This window comes from Zingiber officinale, chromosome 11A (assembly GCF_018446385.1).
Source record: "Zingiber officinale cultivar Zhangliang chromosome 11A, Zo_v1.1, whole genome shotgun sequence".
NCBI classification, from domain to species: domain Eukaryota; kingdom Viridiplantae; phylum Streptophyta; class Magnoliopsida; order Zingiberales; family Zingiberaceae; genus Zingiber; species Zingiber officinale.
In genome coordinates, this window is record NC_056006.1 from 76492396 (window position 1) to 76512877 (window position 20482).

Below are 20482 nucleotides of genomic sequence, written 5' to 3' on the forward strand. Positions count from 1 at the left end.
AAAGGTTCCCAAGGAATTCATTATTGGAATGTTTCCAATAAAAATGGTTTCTTCTTGCATATCTCTACCAGGATTCCAAATTAATCCTGCGGGTACATATAATTTAGAAGAATATGTGAGTGATTCATACACAACATTTCTTTCGTTTATCGAGGGTTCCACCAATTAACATCTTTCTATAAATAATTTAAATTCAATTTCTTGATCTGTGTCTTCAATTTTTGGAAACTTATGAAATTCTTCTATCAAGTCCTCATTAATAAACCTACAAAATCCCTCAAATTGGATCTAACTAAATCTAGGTATTGTGGGCATTCCCTCATTTCCATCATTCCAAAGCATCTTAATTTTTAGTTTCCCCTTTATCGAAAGATCTCATTATTAGCTCACTATTTATTGATCCATATCGTTCGATTTTGCAATGATGAAATGTATATTCTGTTTATTAAATCACATGAAATTTTAGACAACCCCATACATGTACTTCATACATATGAGAACGGAAATGAGATAGAGGAATGAAGAGCATTTTCGATGCAAGACAAGTTCGAATTTGCGACAGGTACAAATGGAAATGAATTTATAAAGCATTCCCAGAACAATTCCGCCACTTACACTTATGGAGTCTTATATAGAATATAAAAATTCATCCAACTTCTACCTATTATTATGATAATACGATTAGAATGATTGGGTACCAAAAAAATAAATGGATTTAGAATGGACACTCAAAAAATAAAATTTTTTATGGTCTGTCTACTTCATCCTTTCAATTTACCATCTCTCCAAGAGAACAACGCCTAAGCTATATTTGAGTTATACACACTTAAGCTCTTGTTTCCTTTAAGACAAATAAAAAATGAGAAAGAATACATGAGAGGAATCCTTCAAAAATAATCTATCTGTATCAGATAAAAATTGTCATTGCAATTGCTCTGCCTGTCCTCGCACTTCATCTCTGCGTTTGTTCCCTCCGAGCCCACATTTTTCCTTTTTAGAAAGATTTTTCATCCCTTCAAAAAGACACAACTAGGTAAATAATGTTGTTGCTATTCCCACTTCATTGACCCTGCTTAATAAGTTTTTTCACTAATTGTTTTGGATGCAAAAAAAATAGGCACTACTATTACAAATAGCCTCCGTTCACCCTCTCATTTTTTTCCCTTGAATAAATAAGTTAATGGATGAAAGAGTGGATAAGTTGACAGATGGCTCATCGTTTTGTTGCTTTCTTTGATGAAGAGGGTGAAAAATGGTTATTTGAAGGGATGATTTTGAGCATCCATCCTTGTAATTCATTATCTGCCCAAAGCTGGCTAAACACTAATTAAATCTTGTCAGAGATAGAAAATTAATTATGCTTTGATACATACTTTCGAGGAAGCAAATCTTATCCCTCTCCATTGTTTTGTTCTTTTTAATTTTTTTTCTGTGTATTCATCTTTTCGATTTATTATCATTTCAAGGAAACAAGCATACTGTAATTACTTTCTGAAGATTTCTTGTCATGTATGCAGGTACACATTATGTGAATAGCACCTAGTTTGATTTTGCTTGTTATCTTGATATTGGTCTATTTCTCAACTGAAGATGTCCTAATCCTCTTGTTAGTCCATGGACATGTGTTTTATAAAATTTCTGTTTCTTTGAACATTTCAAGAAGGATTAAAAGATTCTACGTGGTTAAGATCTAACTTGCCTGCATATTAAACAAATCATCAACAGTAAGAGTTCATAAAAATTATTCTTGATACAAGAATAGATTCGTGGTGAATAACAGCTCAAACACAAAAGATAGAAATGTGCTGATGTGCTACATAGTAATGGCCTTTCCAAGGCATCTAATGCCAAGAAAGTAGCAACCTGAGAAATGATTTCCATGTCTAGATCAAATAGGAAACAAATATAACTAGGTCAAATCATATGCTAAAATGTGATTTCTGATTCCAGTTTGTTTGATACCTCAAGGATGAGAGTCAGGCTAGAGATTTACTCCTAATACCAATATGTTTCTACCAGAAAGAATGAGAATTACATTAGAGATGTAAATCTTTACTCTTCATCTCCAGTCGGTCTTTGTGGACCTATCTATGTAATGTTTTGTGAAGAAACACCATTTAAAAGGGAAATCATGATACACACATAGTATAGCTAACTCTATTTATGCTGAATGTTTTCTAATAATTTTGTTTAGTTTGAACAATCCCTAAGCATATGGAGGCCATGACAGATGTGTGATCAGGCAGAGATAGATGACTATGGAGATAAGAATGCTAAGATGAATATGTAAGATTATTATTGGAGAGATAGCATAAAGGTCTATGTGGAACAGTTCTGTGAAGTTTTAACAGATAATAGCAAGTGAGTAAATAAGTGAAGATAATATAAACATGTCAAAGACAGTCTGATGATAATGTTGCACAGTTTGATTGTGAGAATAGATTCACAAGGCTGACTCCATATAATTGAAACAAATTGGTTATTTTATTTCCTTGAAATTTTAGTACAATAACTAACTAGTTTGATGCCATTTTTGCCTATAGTAGTTTGATGTATTTCTTTGCAGGTTTATGACGTTACCAAATTCTTAGAGGATCACCCTGGGGGAGATGAGATTTTGTTGGCATCAACTGGTATACAATTCTGAACGATCGAACATGCAGCTTGATAATTGACTAACAAGATATCTTATGGCGGAATAATCTAATCCTTTTGTTAGGGAAAGATGCGACCGATGATTTCGAAGATATTGGTCATAGCACCACTGCAAGGGCGATGATGGATGAGTATTATGTTGGAGAAATTGACGCTGCAACAATCTCTAAGAAAGCAACCTACACTCCTCCAAATCAACCGCATCACAACCAGGACAGGACATCTGAGTTCATTGTCAGGATCCTCCAGTTTTTGGTTCCTCTCCTCATCTTGGGATTGGCCGTCGGCATCAAATTCTACACAAAATCATCTTAAAAATCTTCTCATTAACAGCAAATGTTTCAGTGGAAAGTGAGTTTTTTTCATAACCTATGTTGTTACAACTTCATATACTGTCGGGTGGTTTTTGTAATGCTTGCTTGTGTTTCTATTTGTGAACTCATCTATTCGGATACCATTATCCAGTGCCTCTAGTATCACTGGACTAAAATGTTCAATAAAGCATTCTCTATTTTCTTAGCCAACTCCTTTCCTAGCATCCTTGTTCTCAGATGATGTTTGATTCCAATCATTTTATCTTATATTTCATTACAGTGTTTTCGTGACTACTGATCAACTTAGGTATGATATATTAGATATATATATAATCTACACTACAGTAGGTGGCAACCTGTTGATTTTTGTGCATCTTAAGAACTTTGAAGGATTCAGACAATTAACATAGGCTGCGGAGTAGCTATGACTATATTGGCTGGCAGACTAGTGTCAATGCATTGTTATAATGATAATATTATTACATGGAGAATTTTTAATTACCCACAAAATTTACTAGTGTATCATGTGATGTCAAGCACTGGACTGCCTTGTGCTTCTGGTTCGGACGAGTTGATTTATATCGTACTTATTTTGTCCTTTGATCAATTATAATACTGGAATAAAGTGTCTTCCTAATTGACCGTGGGCTTCACGACGACTTGCGCGGACTTGCGGTCAGTCAATTTTGCCACAATTATTATTTTCATAATTAATTTTTAATTTAAATATTTAATTTTTATGATCCGATGTATCGGGAAGTACGGACAGCCCAACCGTCCCATCTCTTATCTTTTTCCACAATTAATTGTATCAAGACTTGGTTGCCCGGAGAAAAGTCAATCCTCCTAAGTCGTGTCTAGACCAAAACATAACAATTAAAATGAGGAAAAAGATAAATAAATAAATAATAATAATAATAATAAATTAGAGAAAAAAATTTAATTATGATTTTAACTTTCAATACTGTCTTCAATCACAAAAAATTTTATTTTCACTCTATGTAACTAGATATGACAATGGGACGGGGACGGGGACGGAGACGGGGACGGGGGGCGAGTTTATCATTCTCATCTCTGTCCCATTTTCATTTTTTCGAGTTCGGAGATTCCCCGAATCTGAATCCACGGGGATCAAATCCCCATCCCCACCTCCATCTCCGTCTCATTCTCCAATTTAATTTATATTATTATTATTATTTAATAATTATTATTAATGATAATATTAATATTAATATCAATATTAATAATATTATTATTATTAATATTTCCAAAATTTTTAATATTAATATTAACACTATTATTAATATTTTTAAAAAATATCATATTATTATTTATTAATATTAATAATAATAATATGCGGGACGGGTTCGGGAATGAGGATAGTATTCCCATACCCGCCCCGAACCCGCCCCATCCTCAAAAAATCGAGGATCCTCATCCCTATTTCGGGTTTCCCTTGCGGGGTCCTAAACTCGCGGGAAAAATTGTTATCCATGTAAGTAAAGTTTTATTTGTTTTAACTCTCTCATATAAATATTATTACCTAATTGCTCCTCATATTTTTTAGGTTAAAAAAGTCTTAAAACGAGTATAATTTCTATTAAATTCAACACTTTACATTATAAATTGAACACGGTTTTTTTTCCTGCTGAATATAATTTCTCCTAAATTCAGCACAATTTAAAGAAACTATAGTATATTTCCCATCCAATTGAATACTATTTAAAGAAAATCTAGTATAAAATTGAGGTGAAAAAAAAATCATACTTAATTTAATAAAAAATATACTAAATTCTAGTTTATTGTACTGAATTTTACAGGAATTATACTCATTTTTAGATTTTTTTTATATCTGAAAATATTAAGGATAATTAGGTAAATATGTTTGACTAAGGAGTGAAAATAAAGATTTTTATCAATGAATATTATATGTAAAGTTTTGTTTACTAATGAGACTATATGTAAATTTTCCTTAATAATAATAATAATAATAATAATAATAATAATAAAAAGACTTGGCATGAATGGTGCTATAAGATGCGATGCAAGTTGATAAATTTAATTTGAAAATTAAAATCAATTTATATGTTTTTTTAAAAACTTTTTACGAATTTTCTTGTAGAGACTTAAAGTAGTGATTCTAAGTCAAGTCCCCCTTTGGCTTGTGGAGGATTAAATCCCTGTGACGTCCGATACATGTCGAAGTTGGGCAAACTACAACAGAAACATAATTTAAGACATGATTCCTGATTTTAATACAATATTGCAATGTAAATTTGTGACTGAAGATTAAAGATATATTAAACATCTTAAATATAGTCAGCTTGCCCCAAAAATTAAAAAGAAAATGGACGGTTAGGATTTAACGGAGCGGAGGTATTTTATTTTTATGAAAGCTGCAAACCATTAGTGGGGGTGAGTGAAATGACTTTTTTTTAAAGTCTAAGGCCTTTTTAAAAGATACGGATATTAAAATAGAAATTCTTTCTTTTTTCTGCGTAAATTCCACACCCACGAAGTGAAAGGCCGAATCATCGCCCATGTGAGTGGCGCGGTGATCCACATCGCTGTCGGACACAGTTGACCTGTCAGAGGCTGCTTCGTCCTCCTACCTCGAAGGTATCGATCCAATCATTGAAGAAGGAAGCGAAGCGAGGAGGAAGAGACGGAGGTTTCTGCAAATGCTTGAGGTATGGAACAGATCCACCTTAAGGTCGTCTCCCGCTTTCTTGTAGCCGCGATTTCTTCGAAGCAGTTCACTCTGCAGCTACCTCGACGTTCCCTCTTTCGAGATCAGTCCTAATTTTCCCTAATTTTTAACTGGTAACGTTATCCCCCCTCTCACGCTTTCTTGTAGCCGCGATTTATTCGAAGCAGTTCACTCCGCAGGTACCTCGACGTTTCTGCTCTCTCTCTCTCTCTCTCGACCAGTTCAAAGTCATAACTTTCCCTAGTCCCCCCTCCCCTTCAATGTTCGATCCTTGCATTTACTGTTTATCTCTCCTCCTTTTCTCGTGTTCTTCTGAACTTTTCATTCCTTGTCTTCGCCGTCTTGTGGTGGAGCTTTAATTTATAGATTACTTCCAGCACAACTTGCTCTGGGAAATTGGTTGATTTGCTTTGCCTTCAATTAATTGTTTTGTATGACTTGGACCTAGTCGGATTTATTGGTATTTATCGTGTATAAAAGAACCCTAAAGTTCAGATTTTGATCTACAATTTGTACAGTGGGATCTGATTTTTTTTTTTCCCCTGCAGTTGAAGCCATCCCTTTGAATAGTTTATAGTAGAATGGGGGCTAAAAGCTCAGCCGAAGGGAGAAGCCGGGAAACAAGGACTTCCACTCCTTACCGTGGAACAGAACACGCTGAGCCGCCCTACTCAGCACATGAATGGGATCCCCATAGCAGTCATCATCCCTATCGCAGTCATCACCGCCACAGCCATTTTCATTCTCTGCATGAGTTCCATCCCGTGGCATTCCCTTCCGAGTCGTCCCACTTCCGGTCGTTTCCACCAGCAGGCTACCCATCGGTGCCTCCAAATAACACAGTCCGCAATCAGAGGAGGAGGAGCAATTCTCCAACCGGTGGAAAGAGGCCCAAGTTGGAACACAGGTACTCAAGGATAGCCGATGGCTTCACTTCCTTGAACCAGGTAAGGCGTTTAACATTCTGTCCTCACAATATCAAGCAACAGAACAACATAAAATATATCCCCTCCAATTCCTAATCCCTTTAGTAAAGCTCATGAGCCAAATTTAAATTTGCAAAAAAAAAAAAAAAAAAAAAAACAGAACAGAATGTATCTCTTGCTTCATGCATAGTATTTTGTGAATTTTAATTATATCGTAAAGGCTAGAAGGCAAGAAGATATTGGTACTTCCTCATCAATTGAATTGCATACCAGTTAGATTGTGTACAGAACTACATTTTTGTAATTTAAAAGGGATATATAGAGTCACCGCAGACTCCAAGAGAGCTACATATAACTTATCCAATCAAAGTAGTGCCATGTAAATACTTGAAAAGTAGCCTATTACTATACTCTGATGATGTAACTTGAAAAGATTGGCACTTATAATTAATAATTCTGAAAGAGACTGGAGCTTGTAGGATAGTCGTCCATTAATACAACTCTCATCATGAGATAATGTGTCCAATAAAACTCGTTGACCAATAGCACATCACTTACTGGATCTTATCTTTAATGTGTTTGCTATTCTATCCACTGCACCAGCTAATTGTGACATTCAAATCTGTTGTTCCAGTTTAGTTTTGAACTTTTGCTGAACAAGTTTCAAGAAGTTATATGAAGATTTATGCCACTGACCAACATTATTTTGAGACATCTTTTAAATCACAATAACAGGGGGAAAGATATGCAAATAATTAGAGAAATAGTAAGGAAGAGACGGTTGAACCGATAGGTATACTCCTATATTTGGAGATGATGAAGAAAAAGAAGGATATGAAGATTACATATCCTAATAATATAAGCTATTTAGAAAAGCCATAATTTTTACACAGTATATTGGTGTAATGCGTGAAGGAGAGCCTTGACGCAACGGTAAAATTGTTGCTTTGTGACCAAAAGGTCACGGGTTCGAATTCTGAAAACAGCCTCTTGCAAAAAGCAGGGTAAGGCTGCATACAATGCTTCCTTCTCCGGGACCCCGCATGTCGAGAGCTTCGTGTATCGGGCTGCCCTTTTTTTTATATTGGTGTAATGCGTGCAACTTCAACAGGTAACTGAGGAGCTGGCAAAATCTGGGCTCGAGTCATCAAACCTCATTGTAGGAATTGACTTCACGAAAAGCAATGAGTGGACAGGTACTGGTGAATGGATTCTTGGGTTCATTAAAGCACAAATCTAACTCATTGTTCCAACAGGTAAGAATTCATTCCATGGCTGCAGCTTGCACCACATAGGAACTACTAAAAATCCTTATGAACAAGCAATCTCCATTATTGGACTGACCTTGTCAAAATTCGACGAAGATAACTTAATCCCATGCTTTGGTTTCGGAGATGGTAAGTATACATTCTGCTTGGTACTTCAATGTGAAAGATTCAATTTGCTTTTGAAATCATGACTTTATCATTGATGCAGCATCTACCCATGACCAAGATGTATTTAGCTTCTACCCAGGGAATAGACCATGTCAGGGTTTTGAGGAAGCTTTAGATCGGTATCGAGAAATTGCTCCATTTGTGCGATTAGCTGGTACCTATAGATTTATTCAAAATATGTATATATATATATGGCCTCTGTAACAAGTCATTAACTTGAATCTAACAGGTATTTTTGGTTCTAGGACCAACATCTTTTGCACCAATTATTGAAATGGCCATGACCATTGTGGAGCAGAGTGTAGGGCAATACCATGTTCTATTAATAATTGCTGATGGGCAGGTATGTTTTTTCTTTGTCCTAGTTGTGTTCTCTATTTGAAAAAACTAAATAAACAAATAAAAGAGTTTCTGGAATGTTGTTTTTTTGCAATCTTGTTTGTCAATTTGATACTAGGTCTAGTAGGTACTTTCTTAGGTATTCATTTGCATAAATTCTACTGAATTAACAAGAACATCTTTATCCGGAAATTGAATATGATTATGCAACTGAGTTGCCTGGCTTTGCCAAAAAATCTTTTCTTGTTTGGATATCTTAGAATGTTATGTTGGAGCAGGTAACAAGAAGTGTAGATACTGAAACTGGTCGATTAAGCCCCCAAGAACAGAAGACAGTTGATGCTATGGTCAAAGCTAGGTAAATGCACATAATTGCATGTTATGGCACTTCAGTCTATATTTCTGTTCTTGTCAGTGAAAGGAAACCAAATCATTCAATTGAAACTGTCTAGGGCATTCCACACTAGGAAGTATAATCATATAAATGTAATAGTTTCTGTTCAACCATGAATTATTATTTTACTTGAGAAAATGATGGTGGTGGTTTGATGTTTTTTCTCACCACTACAGCTATGAGTTCCTTATTTGTTTCATATCTTGCTGCAGCAAATATCCCTTATCCATTATTTTAGTTGGAGTTGGAGACGGACCATGGGACATGATGCATGAATTTGATGACAACATACCTTCTAGATCTTTCGATAATTTCCAGGTAAAAAATGTATAGCATAGCAATGTGTTCTTTGCTCATCCTTAAACAAACACATATCACAAATGATAGTGTAACATAAAAAAAAATGTTTCTGTAGTTTGTGAATTTCACAGAAATTATGTCCAAGGATGCACCAGAAAGTCGTAAAGAGATGGAGTTTGCTCTTGCAGCACTTATGGAAATACCTTTGCAGTACAGAGCAACATTGGATCTTGGGATTTTAGGGTACGAAGATACAAATGTTCCTGGAAAATATCGTTCTTATGATTGTTTTCACTCATTCTTTACTGATGTTTGCACCATGATATCTAACTTCTGTAATGTGTGGCTTGTGACATGAGCAGTCAGCATGCCAATACATCACCAAGAAGAGTGGCCCTTCCTCCTCCTGCTGCTGTTCCCAATTCAGCACCAATTGGCTCACAATCTTTTCATTCCTCACCTGATTCTATGCAAAGCTTCTCATCTTCTTCTGATAGTACAACTCCAGCTCTAACAGTGTCAGTTGCAAGTACCTCTTCAGACACGGTAAAAGTCGCCGGACGAATGATGTCTTATTTTGCATTCTTATTATATTTTTGTCAAGAAGCAGACAAGTCTCATAGTATGTTAAGATAAGATGGATGGTCTCAGATGTGGGAATCATCATATGGAACCTGGCGTTTGCTTAATCAAAGCAATCCATAAGATAAACATCAAAGCTAAATGACAGTGGAAGCATCAGAAAATAAATCACTTGAATCTTTGAGGATTGAAAATAAATCTGTAGAGACATTTCCATGCTATAAAAGTGCATTAGGTGGGAACTTTTGAGTTGAACTACGCAGGATTGGTTCCTTTCAAGCAAACTTCTAAAAGCCTGCATGAACAAGAGAAATCCAAGAGTTGCAAGAACTGCCAGTTAAGCATGATGCTGCTTGGAATTATTGCACAATTGCATTGTTCAACCTAATGAATGGGAAGTGTTCTGCCTAAGAATCTCCACAGTTAGCTAATGAAGTGTTTTGGTAGTTGACCTGCAACGGTGAAGCATAATCCTATAAAAGTAATGGAGGTCTGCACCTGCTTATTGAGGGCCAAAGCCTCTTCTGAATAGTTAGGTATGCACTAGAAACACCGAGTTTCCTATTAGTATACCATCTAAAATTGCAGATGAAATCAAACTCTTCAGGGAACCAAAATCATCAATCTCAAGTGAGTTGTACCCAGACCCAAATATCAGAAATAATGTTGACAAAGATATATAGTAGAAGGTATCAATATTTTCAAAGAGGGAGCACTGCAAAACTGATAAAGTCAAACAGAATACATAAATGAGGGTTGGGACTGCATTGAATGGCTATTTCAGAGAAATACTGAACAGAATTTTCCAATTGTCAAACCGGGAGTTGAAGGAGTTATCTGATCATCATGATTGTGTCGCTGAGGAAGAATGCTAGAAAATCAAATATTATGGTAAAAGAGAACTTAAGGTGCCAGCAATCATTACTGTCAAGAAAGATGTGGAGAACCAGATAATGTCTTAATTTGGAGATTAATGATCCTGAAAGATATAGTTATTATGGTTCAAGCCTCTGAACAAAGAAGACTGAGATAAACACACACATGACATGGCTTGAGTTGGCACTACAGATTGTCCATAAGCAGAATTCTTTGACAAGGAAAAAAGTTAAGCTAGAAAGATTACTATAACCACAAAGCCTTCTTTAAAAGACAAAAAAACAACCAAAGAGTGGCCCAAATAGTCTATATATCTCAAACTAGACGTTTCTCTCTGAATTGTAAATGAAATAAGGCAGAGGTCTAGGTAGGCGAAGGCACAATTGGTGGAAAGCTGGAATCTGAATCTTAGCAAAATTGAATCAAATCTAACAAATCTGAACCTTAAAAAAAAACCATATGCCTATTAGCTGTGATCCTCCTTTTCCTTTAATAACTCTATAGGCTGAAAAGACATCAATCTATCAAATTTTTCTTTGGCTTGATTTAATATTCAATTAGTTGGATCTAATTACAGAAATATGGTTTATTTGCAACATAAAAAGATTGTTTTTACTGAACCTCCATATTAAAGTCTGCACAAATTGTGTGATTGTTGACTGACACTCGATTTAATGACTGGACTACGTTACTTGCATTGACAGGTTTGCCCAGTTTGTCTTTCCAACCTCAAAAACATGGCATTTGGCTGTGGGCATCAGGTTTGAGTCAGCTCAATTACTTATGATATGCTTAATTTTTGTTGAAATAGAAGACAATTTTTTTTTTTTATTATTGACGGTATGTTTCTGAACCTGCACCAGATATGTCGTGAATGTGGGCCACTTCTCAGCTCCTGCCCCATTTGCCGTAGAGCAGTTGAGACAAGAATAAATCTGTATTGATGCACATATTTCCTGGACAAAAGGTGGCCTTTAAGCTTTGGAATTCCAATCTCAGACACGAGAAAGCTTTGTCAATGTAAAGTTGTGAGCGACAATATCATGTAGGAGGAATTAAAGTTGTGAATGGCAATATTAAGTAAGCTGTATGTTCTAATAGTTCTTAGTTTGTAGTCCCCCGCAGTTTATTGAGCCACCTCCAAAGATGTATGTATCAATTTCATCTTTTAGCTTCTCTGTAATCTCTTGCGTTGTCTCTTTTCTCCAAGTCGAAGTTGTATATTCGATACCAACTGTTGGTGTACAGGAAACATATCAGAAAATAAATTTGGAAAATGTATATATATTCCTTAATGTGTTATGAAGTAGTTTTCTCTTTCATCTTCAAGGCTGCATATGATAGGTGTGCATGGAATGTAAATCTTGTCATAACATGAGAAATGTCCCTGATTGGAATGACTAATATACATCATTTCATCATTGAGCTTTACACTCCATCTCAGAATTCTACCATTCCTCTCATACCTGAAGGATTTCAGAAGAAGCAGAGAACCTATTTGAGCTCATCTGTCGAACCAATTACTTATTGGCCTTTGTTTGCTTACACGAGTACAATTCCAATACAACCACCAAGGCATGGTGATCATGTAGCCTAATTGGATCTTCCTTTCTAGTTGATTCTGTCCGAGTGCTGAGTTGATGAGCGCTAAGTACGTAGCACTCCCGGTGATGACGTATAGACCCTCGATTGCTATGAACTTCCGGCGAGAACATGCAAACACAAAACCGAGCCGGGAGGGGGTTCCCGGCAATGACTCTCCGACGCTCAAGTCAACTCCGGCGGCAAGAAAGAATGACGAGAATGAAAACTGTAGCTACAGTGATGTCGAATGCATACCTCCGTCGGAGTCTGGGGGTCCTTATATAGGGCTCCCGGGAGGATGCGTGCACGCATCCCAAAGCATGCACGCTCCTCAAAGCATACCTGAAGTAGCCGTGTCAGAAAAGCATGTCTGACGTCATACCACAACTGTCCGAGCATATCCCTGTCAGGACAGTGGAAACTTCCACCGTACGATTCTCTGTACGACCCGGCAGCCGACCATGCTGCCCGTCGGCGGCAGCTGTCTCGAGGTCGATGTCACCCACTGCCCCTTTTGTCCTCTTCTGCGTTGTTTGTCTGTCACCGGGCCGAGCGGGACGGCCGCTTAGGCCTCCGAGCATCCGGTCAAGGGGCGTGCCGAGCCGAGCGGGAAGCCCGCTCGGCCACACACTCGGACGAACCACACTGTTTGGCTTGGCGTTCAGTCGGACGGACAGACCGCTCCGGCGACCAACTCCCCCTCTGAGCTTCGGCATCCTGACCGCTCAGCCGACCAACTCCCCCTCTGAGCGTCGGCAACATGACCTTCGGCTCGGGGTCGGCTGCATACTGGTTCGGCTGCTATCTCGGCTGCTAGGCCAAGTCTTGTCTCCTATCGACATGAACCATTGGCGGGCCCCTTGGAGTTTGACTTCCCGGCCCACGTGTCGTTGACCTCTACCAATATGGGCCCCTCTACCCTTATCCCCGGATCACTTGCCTTCCCCTCAAGTCTAGTCGAAGGAGGCTGTAAGTCCGACTGACTGGACTATTAGCTCAGCGGTCTGATGGCCACTCGGCCACTGATGTAAATGTTTTTCTGCACGGGCCTAATGAAAGCGCCCTATGGCCGTTCGGTGGATTACCTGATAGAACTTGTTTCATTTCTTTCCGCTAGTTGTCTGACCGGTTGTAAGTCAATCCATGCTGACGTTTTTAGAATCCCCTCAACATTCGTGCAAATCCTTGCCATTAAGGATGAGCATGCGTCCCTGAACACGTAATGGCGCTCATTAAATGTGATCCTATGACCGGGCGCCACATGGCACTGTCACCATCATCATGCAGCGGTGGCGTCACTTCCGATGAGACCCTCGGCTGTTTGAAATAAACGGTCAGATGCAGGCCTTGAGTCCCGTGACCTGAATCCGACGGCTAGGCAGCATCGGGCCCATCCTTGTAAAGCCTTCATTGCTATCCCCCGTCGCACTTTTGCATTCGTGCGTTAAGAGGCTTTCGTTCGTGCTCCGTGCTCCGGCGAACCGATTTCTCAGCGTCCCGGCAATCTCTCGCCTCCTCTCTCCGCCATCCTTTCCTATAAGGAATCCCTGCCCTTTATCTTCTTCTTTGTGCTTTCTTTAATATTCTAGCAACATCTGTGTTCGTTCGGTACTGTTCCGGCCTTCTCTTTCATCCATCCTTTTGTTCTCTGATTCTTGCTTTCTCTACTATTCTGACGATGGCGAGCACCTCGCAACCGCCTAATCCCTCTCCCGGCCTCTGGTATACGACCATGGAGAGTCGGTTCGATGAGGGTGACGCGAGGAACTTCGTCCGCGACTTCGAACTCCCATCTGCCCATAGATTAATATTAGCTACCTCATCCGATCGGCCACACGACCTGCCGCCCGGCACTACTTGTTTCTTATGAGACCAGTTTGTAGCTAGTCTGCGTTTTCCTCTACATCCGTTTATCCTTGAAGTGTGTAATTATTTCCACCTCCCGCTTGGCCAACTCGTCCAAAACTCATTCAGGTTGTTGTGTGGAGTGGTTGTCCTCTTTAGGTTGCATGGCATTCCCTTAGTCCCCAAGATTTTCCATTATTTTTACTATCCCAAACAGTCCGAGTGGGGCACCTTCCTCTTCCAGTCGCGGATTGGCCTTGTTTTCTTCGACAAAATGTCGACCTCGAATAAACATTGGAAGGAGTATTACTTTTTCCTTCGTCTTCCCAAGCTGCCAGCTTTTTTTCGAACCAAATGGCAGACCGCCGTGCCGACCCCGCCGGACCTTGGTAAATACAAGAGTCAGCCGACCTACCTCCATGCAGCCAACCAACTGGTCAGACAAAAATTCAACATCCATAAGCTGCTTTGTGAGGGTGTGCTGTACATATTCGGATTAAGTCTGATCCGAACGAAGCTTCCAAGCAGCATGGGTAAGCGATTTCCTCGCCCCCTTTCCTTTTGATCTAACTGATTTATTCTTCTTTTATGCAGTCGACATCATGTGGCGCGCCAAGGCCACTGATCGGATGAAGTTGAGGGCCGCCGAGATAGAGGCAGCGACAACTAAGGAGATGGCCGATCGGGGCATTGAGTCGGTCGACTCACACGAGGGTGGGAGCGAAGAAGATCCTCCCGCCATCGGAGAGTCAGCCGTTCAGGAACTTGCAGCCGAGGCGGTCGGCGATGCTACTTCGTCTGTTGGACATCCTACGCCAGAGGACGTTGGGCCTACGGCCGACGACGCTCCGCTGGTGACACGCAAGCGGCGCCGGACGAACCCTCCTGCCCATTCGGCTACATCGTGGAACCAGTGTCAGAGCAGGTCGACGCTCCTTCTGCAGCAGTCGACCCAACCCCCGTTTCGGTCGAGGCAATTTCCTCAGATCGAACTCCCTCACAACTTGATCTGCTAGCGTCTTCCCTTGAAGCGCAGCCCGTTAGTTATCCGCCCCGAGCCCCTCATCGGCTTAAGTGCTCGGGCATAATGTCCGCTCCACTTGGCGAGTCGTCCGGTCGCTCAACTTTAGCCCAGTCTGATTCGAGCGGTCGTCGAGTGATTAAGGCTATCCTACATCTCCCAACAGAAGAATTCCTTCTAGCGGCTGATCGGCCGACTGCCCCCGAACATCATATCACCATCCGCGGGCCACTTGCCAAAATATGGGAGGATGCGAGGGCCCGTGTTGCCTTAATGACTCCCGGTTAGCTCGGTGACAGCCATTTGCAGCAGGCTACTGGGGTATGCCCCTCAAACTCCTATATGACTATTCTGCTTGGTTCTTGATATTATTTCATCTGAGTGCAGAACTGGGTGGAGAACATCGCGGTCAGCAACCACCTGGCGGTGCTGGAGGAAGAGTTGAAGAAACTTCAGATTTCTGGAGGGGTGCCAGCTCAGGGGCCTTCGTACGCCCAGCTTCGGACCGAGCTGAACAAAACAGAGAAACTATTGGAGGTCGAGCGACACAAGTCTTCTGGCTTGAAAACCAGGATAGCTAGGCTCGAAGCCCAGGTTAAGTCTCACGACCAGGAGATCAAGCTGGCGACTAACAGGAAGAATATGGTCGTTTCTGATCTAGAGGCAAAGAATGTGCAGGCCCGAGCGCTGGAGCAAGGCGTCCAAGAATTAACTGGCCTGCTATCCACCGAGCGGGCAAGCCGATCGGCTGACAAAGCTAAATTTCAAGGAGATAAGAAGGATCTCCAGGATGCCCTCGAAGTTGCCCGAGCTGCCTTCAAGGAGTACCAAGACGGCGAATCTGGTCGTTTCATGGTGATGAGGTAGAACTATTTCCGTTCGGACGAGTTTGGCGAGAAGTTCAGTGATCGGCTAGTCATGGCCTTTGAGGAAGTCATCCAGGCTACAATTGCTTATCTGAAGGCTAAGGGTCATCTTTCGGAGACGACATCTATCCCCCCCAGAGACCTGGCCGGACTGCTGGAAACCATCCCCGAGCCAATCTTCGATGTTCTGGAGTGAAGAGCGCCTTTAAATTTTGAAGTTTCATCTGTATACTCGCCGTTCAGCGAGTTAATATTATCTGAATTTATCTTACTTTTATCTTACTTTTGTCCGCCTTTTGTCTATGTACTGGTCATGCGACGAGTCAATATAATCTTTCAATTTTATTCTTGTTAACTTCTTTTAACACATTCTTTCCAAGCGGCACTCGGCGGTCTTCGGGCCGAGGGGTTTATAGTCGCCGGTCTGACTCTGGAATTTAACGTCGTCGCTCGACGGTCTTCGGGTCGGGGGTTATAGTCGCCGGTCCGACTCTGAGATTTAACGTCGACGCTCGACGGTCTTCGGACCGGGGGGTTTATAGTCGCCGGTCCGACTTTGGAATTTAACGTCGCCGCTCTACGGTCTTCGGGCCGGGGGGTTTATAGTCGCTGGTCCGACTCTGGGATTTAACGTCGCCGCTCGACGGTCTTCGGACCGGAGGGTTTATATACGCCGGTCCGACTCTGGGATTTAACGTCGCCGCTTGACGGTTTGGGAAGACTAGCCGCTCGACCGTGATTTTGCAAAAACCCTTCTATTTTACTTCCTGCGGTTGAAAGAGACAAAGGGTGACAAATATATGCCGTGTATTACATTGGCGCACCTTTTATTCAACTCGGTACGGCTGGAGGTGGCTCGCACTCCAGGGTCGCTCTAGCTTCCGTCCATCTTCATCCTCGAGGTAATAGGCACCCGAACGGAGCTTTTCTACAATATTGAACGGTCCAGCCCAAGGAGCTCCCAACTTGGTCACATCGCCGACCGAATTAACTTTCTTCCAAACGAGGTCGCCAACCTGAAAAGATCTGGGCATTATCCGCTTGTTGTAGTTTTGCTTCATCCTCTGTCGGTACGCCATCAACCGGACGGCGACCTTGGCTAGCGCCTCGTCCACCAGGTCCAGCTCCAAATGCCTCTACTCAGCATTGTTCTCGTCGTATACTTGGATCCGATCGGATTCTACTCTGATTTCTACTGGGACGATGACTTCTTCCCCATACACCAGGTGGAAGGGGGTCGCTCCTGTTCCTTCCTTGGGCGTCGTTCGGAGTGCCCATAATACCCCGGGTAGCACGTCTACCCAACTCCCGCCTTCATGGTCGAGCCAAGCTCGCAGAACTCGCAAGATCTCCCGATTGGCGACCTCGGCTTGCCCATTGCTTTGGGGATACGCAACAAAGGTAAAAGCCTGCTAGATGTCATACCCCTCACACCACTTCTTGAGTTGTGGCTCGAGAAATGTCTTCCGTTGTCTGAGATGAGTCACCGCGGGATGCTGAACCGACAAATGATGTGCTGCCAGATGAATTTTTTGACCATCTGCTCGGTTATTTTAGCCATTGGTTCGGCCTCGATCCACTTAGATAAATAGTCGACTGTCACTAATAAGAACTTCCGCTGTTTTGTCGCTATTGAAAATGGTCCCACAATGTTCATGCCCCATTGATCGAACGGGCAGGACATCGTGGATGTCTTTAATTCTTCCGCGAGACAATGTGAGAAATTGTGGTACCTTTGGCAGGATAAGCACGTGGCGATTGTCCGGGCAGTGTCCTCCTGTAAAGTTGGCCAAAAGTAGCCAGCCAAAAGAATCTTCCTCGCCAACGAGCGCCCGCCCGGATGCCCGCCGCATGAGTCTTGGTGTACCTCTTGCAGAATATAGTCCACATCCTCCGGGCCAACGCATTTAAGCCGAGGCCCGAAGAACGCTTTTTTGTAGAGTTGGTCGCCAATGAGGATGAACCGACCAGCTCTCCTTCTGAGCAGATGTGCTTCCGACCTATCGGACGGTGTTGCTACTGACTTCAGAAACTCTGTTATAGTCGTCCGCCAATCATTTGGAAATGTGAGTCCTTCCATCTGGTCGATGTGGGCGACCAGAGACACCTGCTCGACTGGTTGCTCGATCACGATCGGTGATATCGAGCTGGCTAGCTTAGCCAGCTCATCTGTAGACTGATTCTCCGCTCGAAGGATCTTCTGTATCACCACCTCTTGAAAACTGGCTTTCAGTTTGGCGAAGGCTTCCGCATAAAGCTTGAGCCTAATGTTTCTTATCTTAAATGCTCCCGAAAGTTGCTGAGCAGCCAACTGTGAATCTGAATGAATCAAAACATTGCTAGCTCCCACATGCCGAGCGGCCTACAACCCTGCTATTAGCGTCTCATACTCTGCTTCATTGTTGGTTGCTCGATAGTCCAGCCGTACGGACAGGTGCATCCGTTCTCCGTGGGGGAAACCAGCAGCACGCCAACCCCACTTCCCTGCCGAGTGGACGATCCATCTACGTACACCTTCCAGGTGGCTTCAGACTCGGGATTTTGTACCTCGGTGACGAAGTCTGCCAATGACTATGCCTTGATGGCCGTTCGGGGCTGATACTGTATGTTAAACTCGCTGAGCTCCATGATCCATTTGATCAATCGTCCGGACGCCTCGGAGTTAAGGAGAACTCGGCCTAAGGGACTATTTGTCATGACAATGATCGTGCCCCAGGAAATAGGGTCGGAGCCTCTGAGCAGCGAGGACAAGTGCGAAGGCAAGCTTCTCAAGACCAATGTAGCGAGACTCAGCATCCTTTAGAATGTGGCTAAGAAAATACACTGGCTGTTCTTCACCGTTCTGCCGCACTAGCGCCGAGCCGACCGCGTGCTCGGTTGAGGACAAATAAAGGCGGAGAGGCTCTCCGACAGATGACTTAGCTAATATAGGTAATGAGTTTAGGTAGGCCTTCAACTCTTCGAATGCTCGGTTACATTCCTCATCCCATTTGAATTTGGTTGCTCGGCGCAGGATCCTGAAGAAGGGCATGCTCCGATCGACCGTCCTAGAGATGAACCGGGATAGTGCTGTTATGCGACCCGTAAGGCGTTGAACTTCCTTCAAGTTTATGGGTGGCTGCATATCATGTAGCGCTTTGACCTTGCTAGGGTTGGCTTCAATGCCTCGCTCGGTGACTATGTAGCCTAGCAAATGACCACCTTTTGCTCCGAACAAACACTTTTGCGAGTTCAACTTGACCCCGTACGTCCTCAATGTCCGGAAGGTTTCTTCTATATCTACACAGAGATCGGTCGTTTGAAGTGATTTAATGAGTATATCATTGACATATACCTCTAGGTTTCACCCGATCTGTTTTCGGAACACCTTGTTCATGAGTCGCTGGTACGTAGCACCGGCGTTCTTCAGTCCGAACGGCATTACGTTGTAGCAATAGGTGTCGTCCGCCGTAATGAAGCTTACTTTCTCTTGGTCTTCCCGGGCGAGCGACACTTGGTGGTACCCCTGATAAGCATCCAACATGCATATCAGCTCGTATCCAGCGGTCGAGTCCACCATTTGGTTAATCCGGGGCAGAGGGTAGAAGTCCTTTGGGCATGCCTTGTTTAGATCACGGAAATCGATGCAGACCCGCCATTTGTTGCCAGGCTTGGAGACCAGTACCACATTTGCTAACCAACTTGGGAACTGTACCTCGCGTATGTGGTCGGCCTCCATGAGCTTCTCGACTTCCGCCCGTATGATGATGTTCTGCTCGGCACTATAGTCCCGCTTCTTTTGCTTGACGGGACGAGCGTCCGGCCGGACGTGTAGCTCGTGCTGTGGGAAGCTTGGCGAGATTCCTAACAGCTCGTGCGTTGACCATGCGAAGACGTCGTGATTCTGCTGGAAGCATCTGACCAACTCTTCTCTCAGTTCTTCTTCTAGATCGGACGCAATGAATGTGGTGGCCTCCGGTCGACCTTCCCGAATATGTACTTCCTCCTTTTCTGCATAAACAAAAGTAGGCGGCTTTTCGGTTATAGCGTTTACCTCAAGGCACGGTGCTTTCCGAGCGGATTTTGCTTTGGCTCGGACCATCTCCATATAGCAGCGCCGGATCGCTAGCTGATCTCCCCAGACTTCTCTCACTTGATCTTCCACGGGGAATTTGATTTTTTGGCAAAATGTTGAGGCGACTGCCCGGAACTCATTGAGGGTCGGTCGTCCTAATATTACATTGTAGGCAGAGGGGGCATCGACCACGATGAAGTTAGTGGTATGCGTCCTCCGCAACGACTCTTCTCCTAGCGAGATAGCCAACCTGGTCTACCCAATCGGGAGGACTTCATTGCCAGTGAACCCATATAACAGGGTCGTCATTGGCAATAGCTCGGCTCGGTCAATTTGAAGCTGGTCAAACGTCTTCTTGAAGATAATGTTAACCGAGCTGCCTGTATCGATAAATATGCGATGAATAGTGTAGTTAGCTATTACCGCTCGGATGATGAGGGCGTCATCGTGGGGTATTTCAACTCCCTCAAGGTCCCCGGGACCAAAGCTGATCTCAGGTCCGGATGCCCGTTCTTGGCTGCAGCCAACCGCGTGGATCCTGAGTTGTCGAGCGTGTGACTTTCTGGCTCGATTTGAATCA

The 20482-nt window shown here is 42.4% G+C and overlaps 2 protein-coding genes and 1 pseudogene across 5 annotated transcripts in view; all 3 read left to right on the forward strand.

Annotated features, from left to right (window-relative positions):
- LOC122032121 overlaps positions 1-59 on the forward strand; it is an 807-nt pseudogene extending 748 nt beyond the window's left edge.
- LOC122032122 (cytochrome b5-like) overlaps positions 1-3179 on the forward strand; it is a 9568-nt gene extending 6389 nt beyond the window's left edge. Inside the window, exons 2-3 of the mRNA XM_042591378.1 lie at positions 2567-2633; positions 2720-3179. Of these exons, the coding sequence (XP_042447312.1) occupies positions 2567-2633; positions 2720-2970 (318 nt within the window). The 3' untranslated portion in view covers positions 2971-3179. The remainder of the gene's footprint in view (positions 1-2566; positions 2634-2719) is intronic.
- A 2304-nt stretch (positions 3180-5483) lies between these two features.
- Positions 5484-11841, forward strand: LOC122032120 (E3 ubiquitin-protein ligase RGLG3-like). Of its 4 annotated transcripts, none has more exons than XM_042591373.1 (12): positions 5484-5659; positions 6228-6626; positions 7717-7801; positions 7862-8002; positions 8082-8195; positions 8287-8384; positions 8659-8738; positions 8987-9092; positions 9190-9317; positions 9437-9620; positions 11237-11293; positions 11396-11841. In XM_042591373.1, exons 2-12 carry the CDS (start codon positions 6261-6263, stop codon positions 11474-11476), a joined length of 1440 nt encoding a protein of 479 aa, XP_042447307.1. In that variant the 5' UTR covers positions 5484-5659; positions 6228-6260; the 3' UTR covers positions 11477-11841. The 4 variants fall into 4 exon arrangements, with proteins under 4 accessions (XP_042447307.1, XP_042447309.1, XP_042447311.1 ...); XM_042591375.1 differs by having other exon boundaries at positions 5653-5792; XM_042591377.1 differs by lacking the exon at positions 5484-5659 and adding an exon at positions 5834-5858.
- Positions 11842-20482: the final 8641 nt, after the last annotated feature.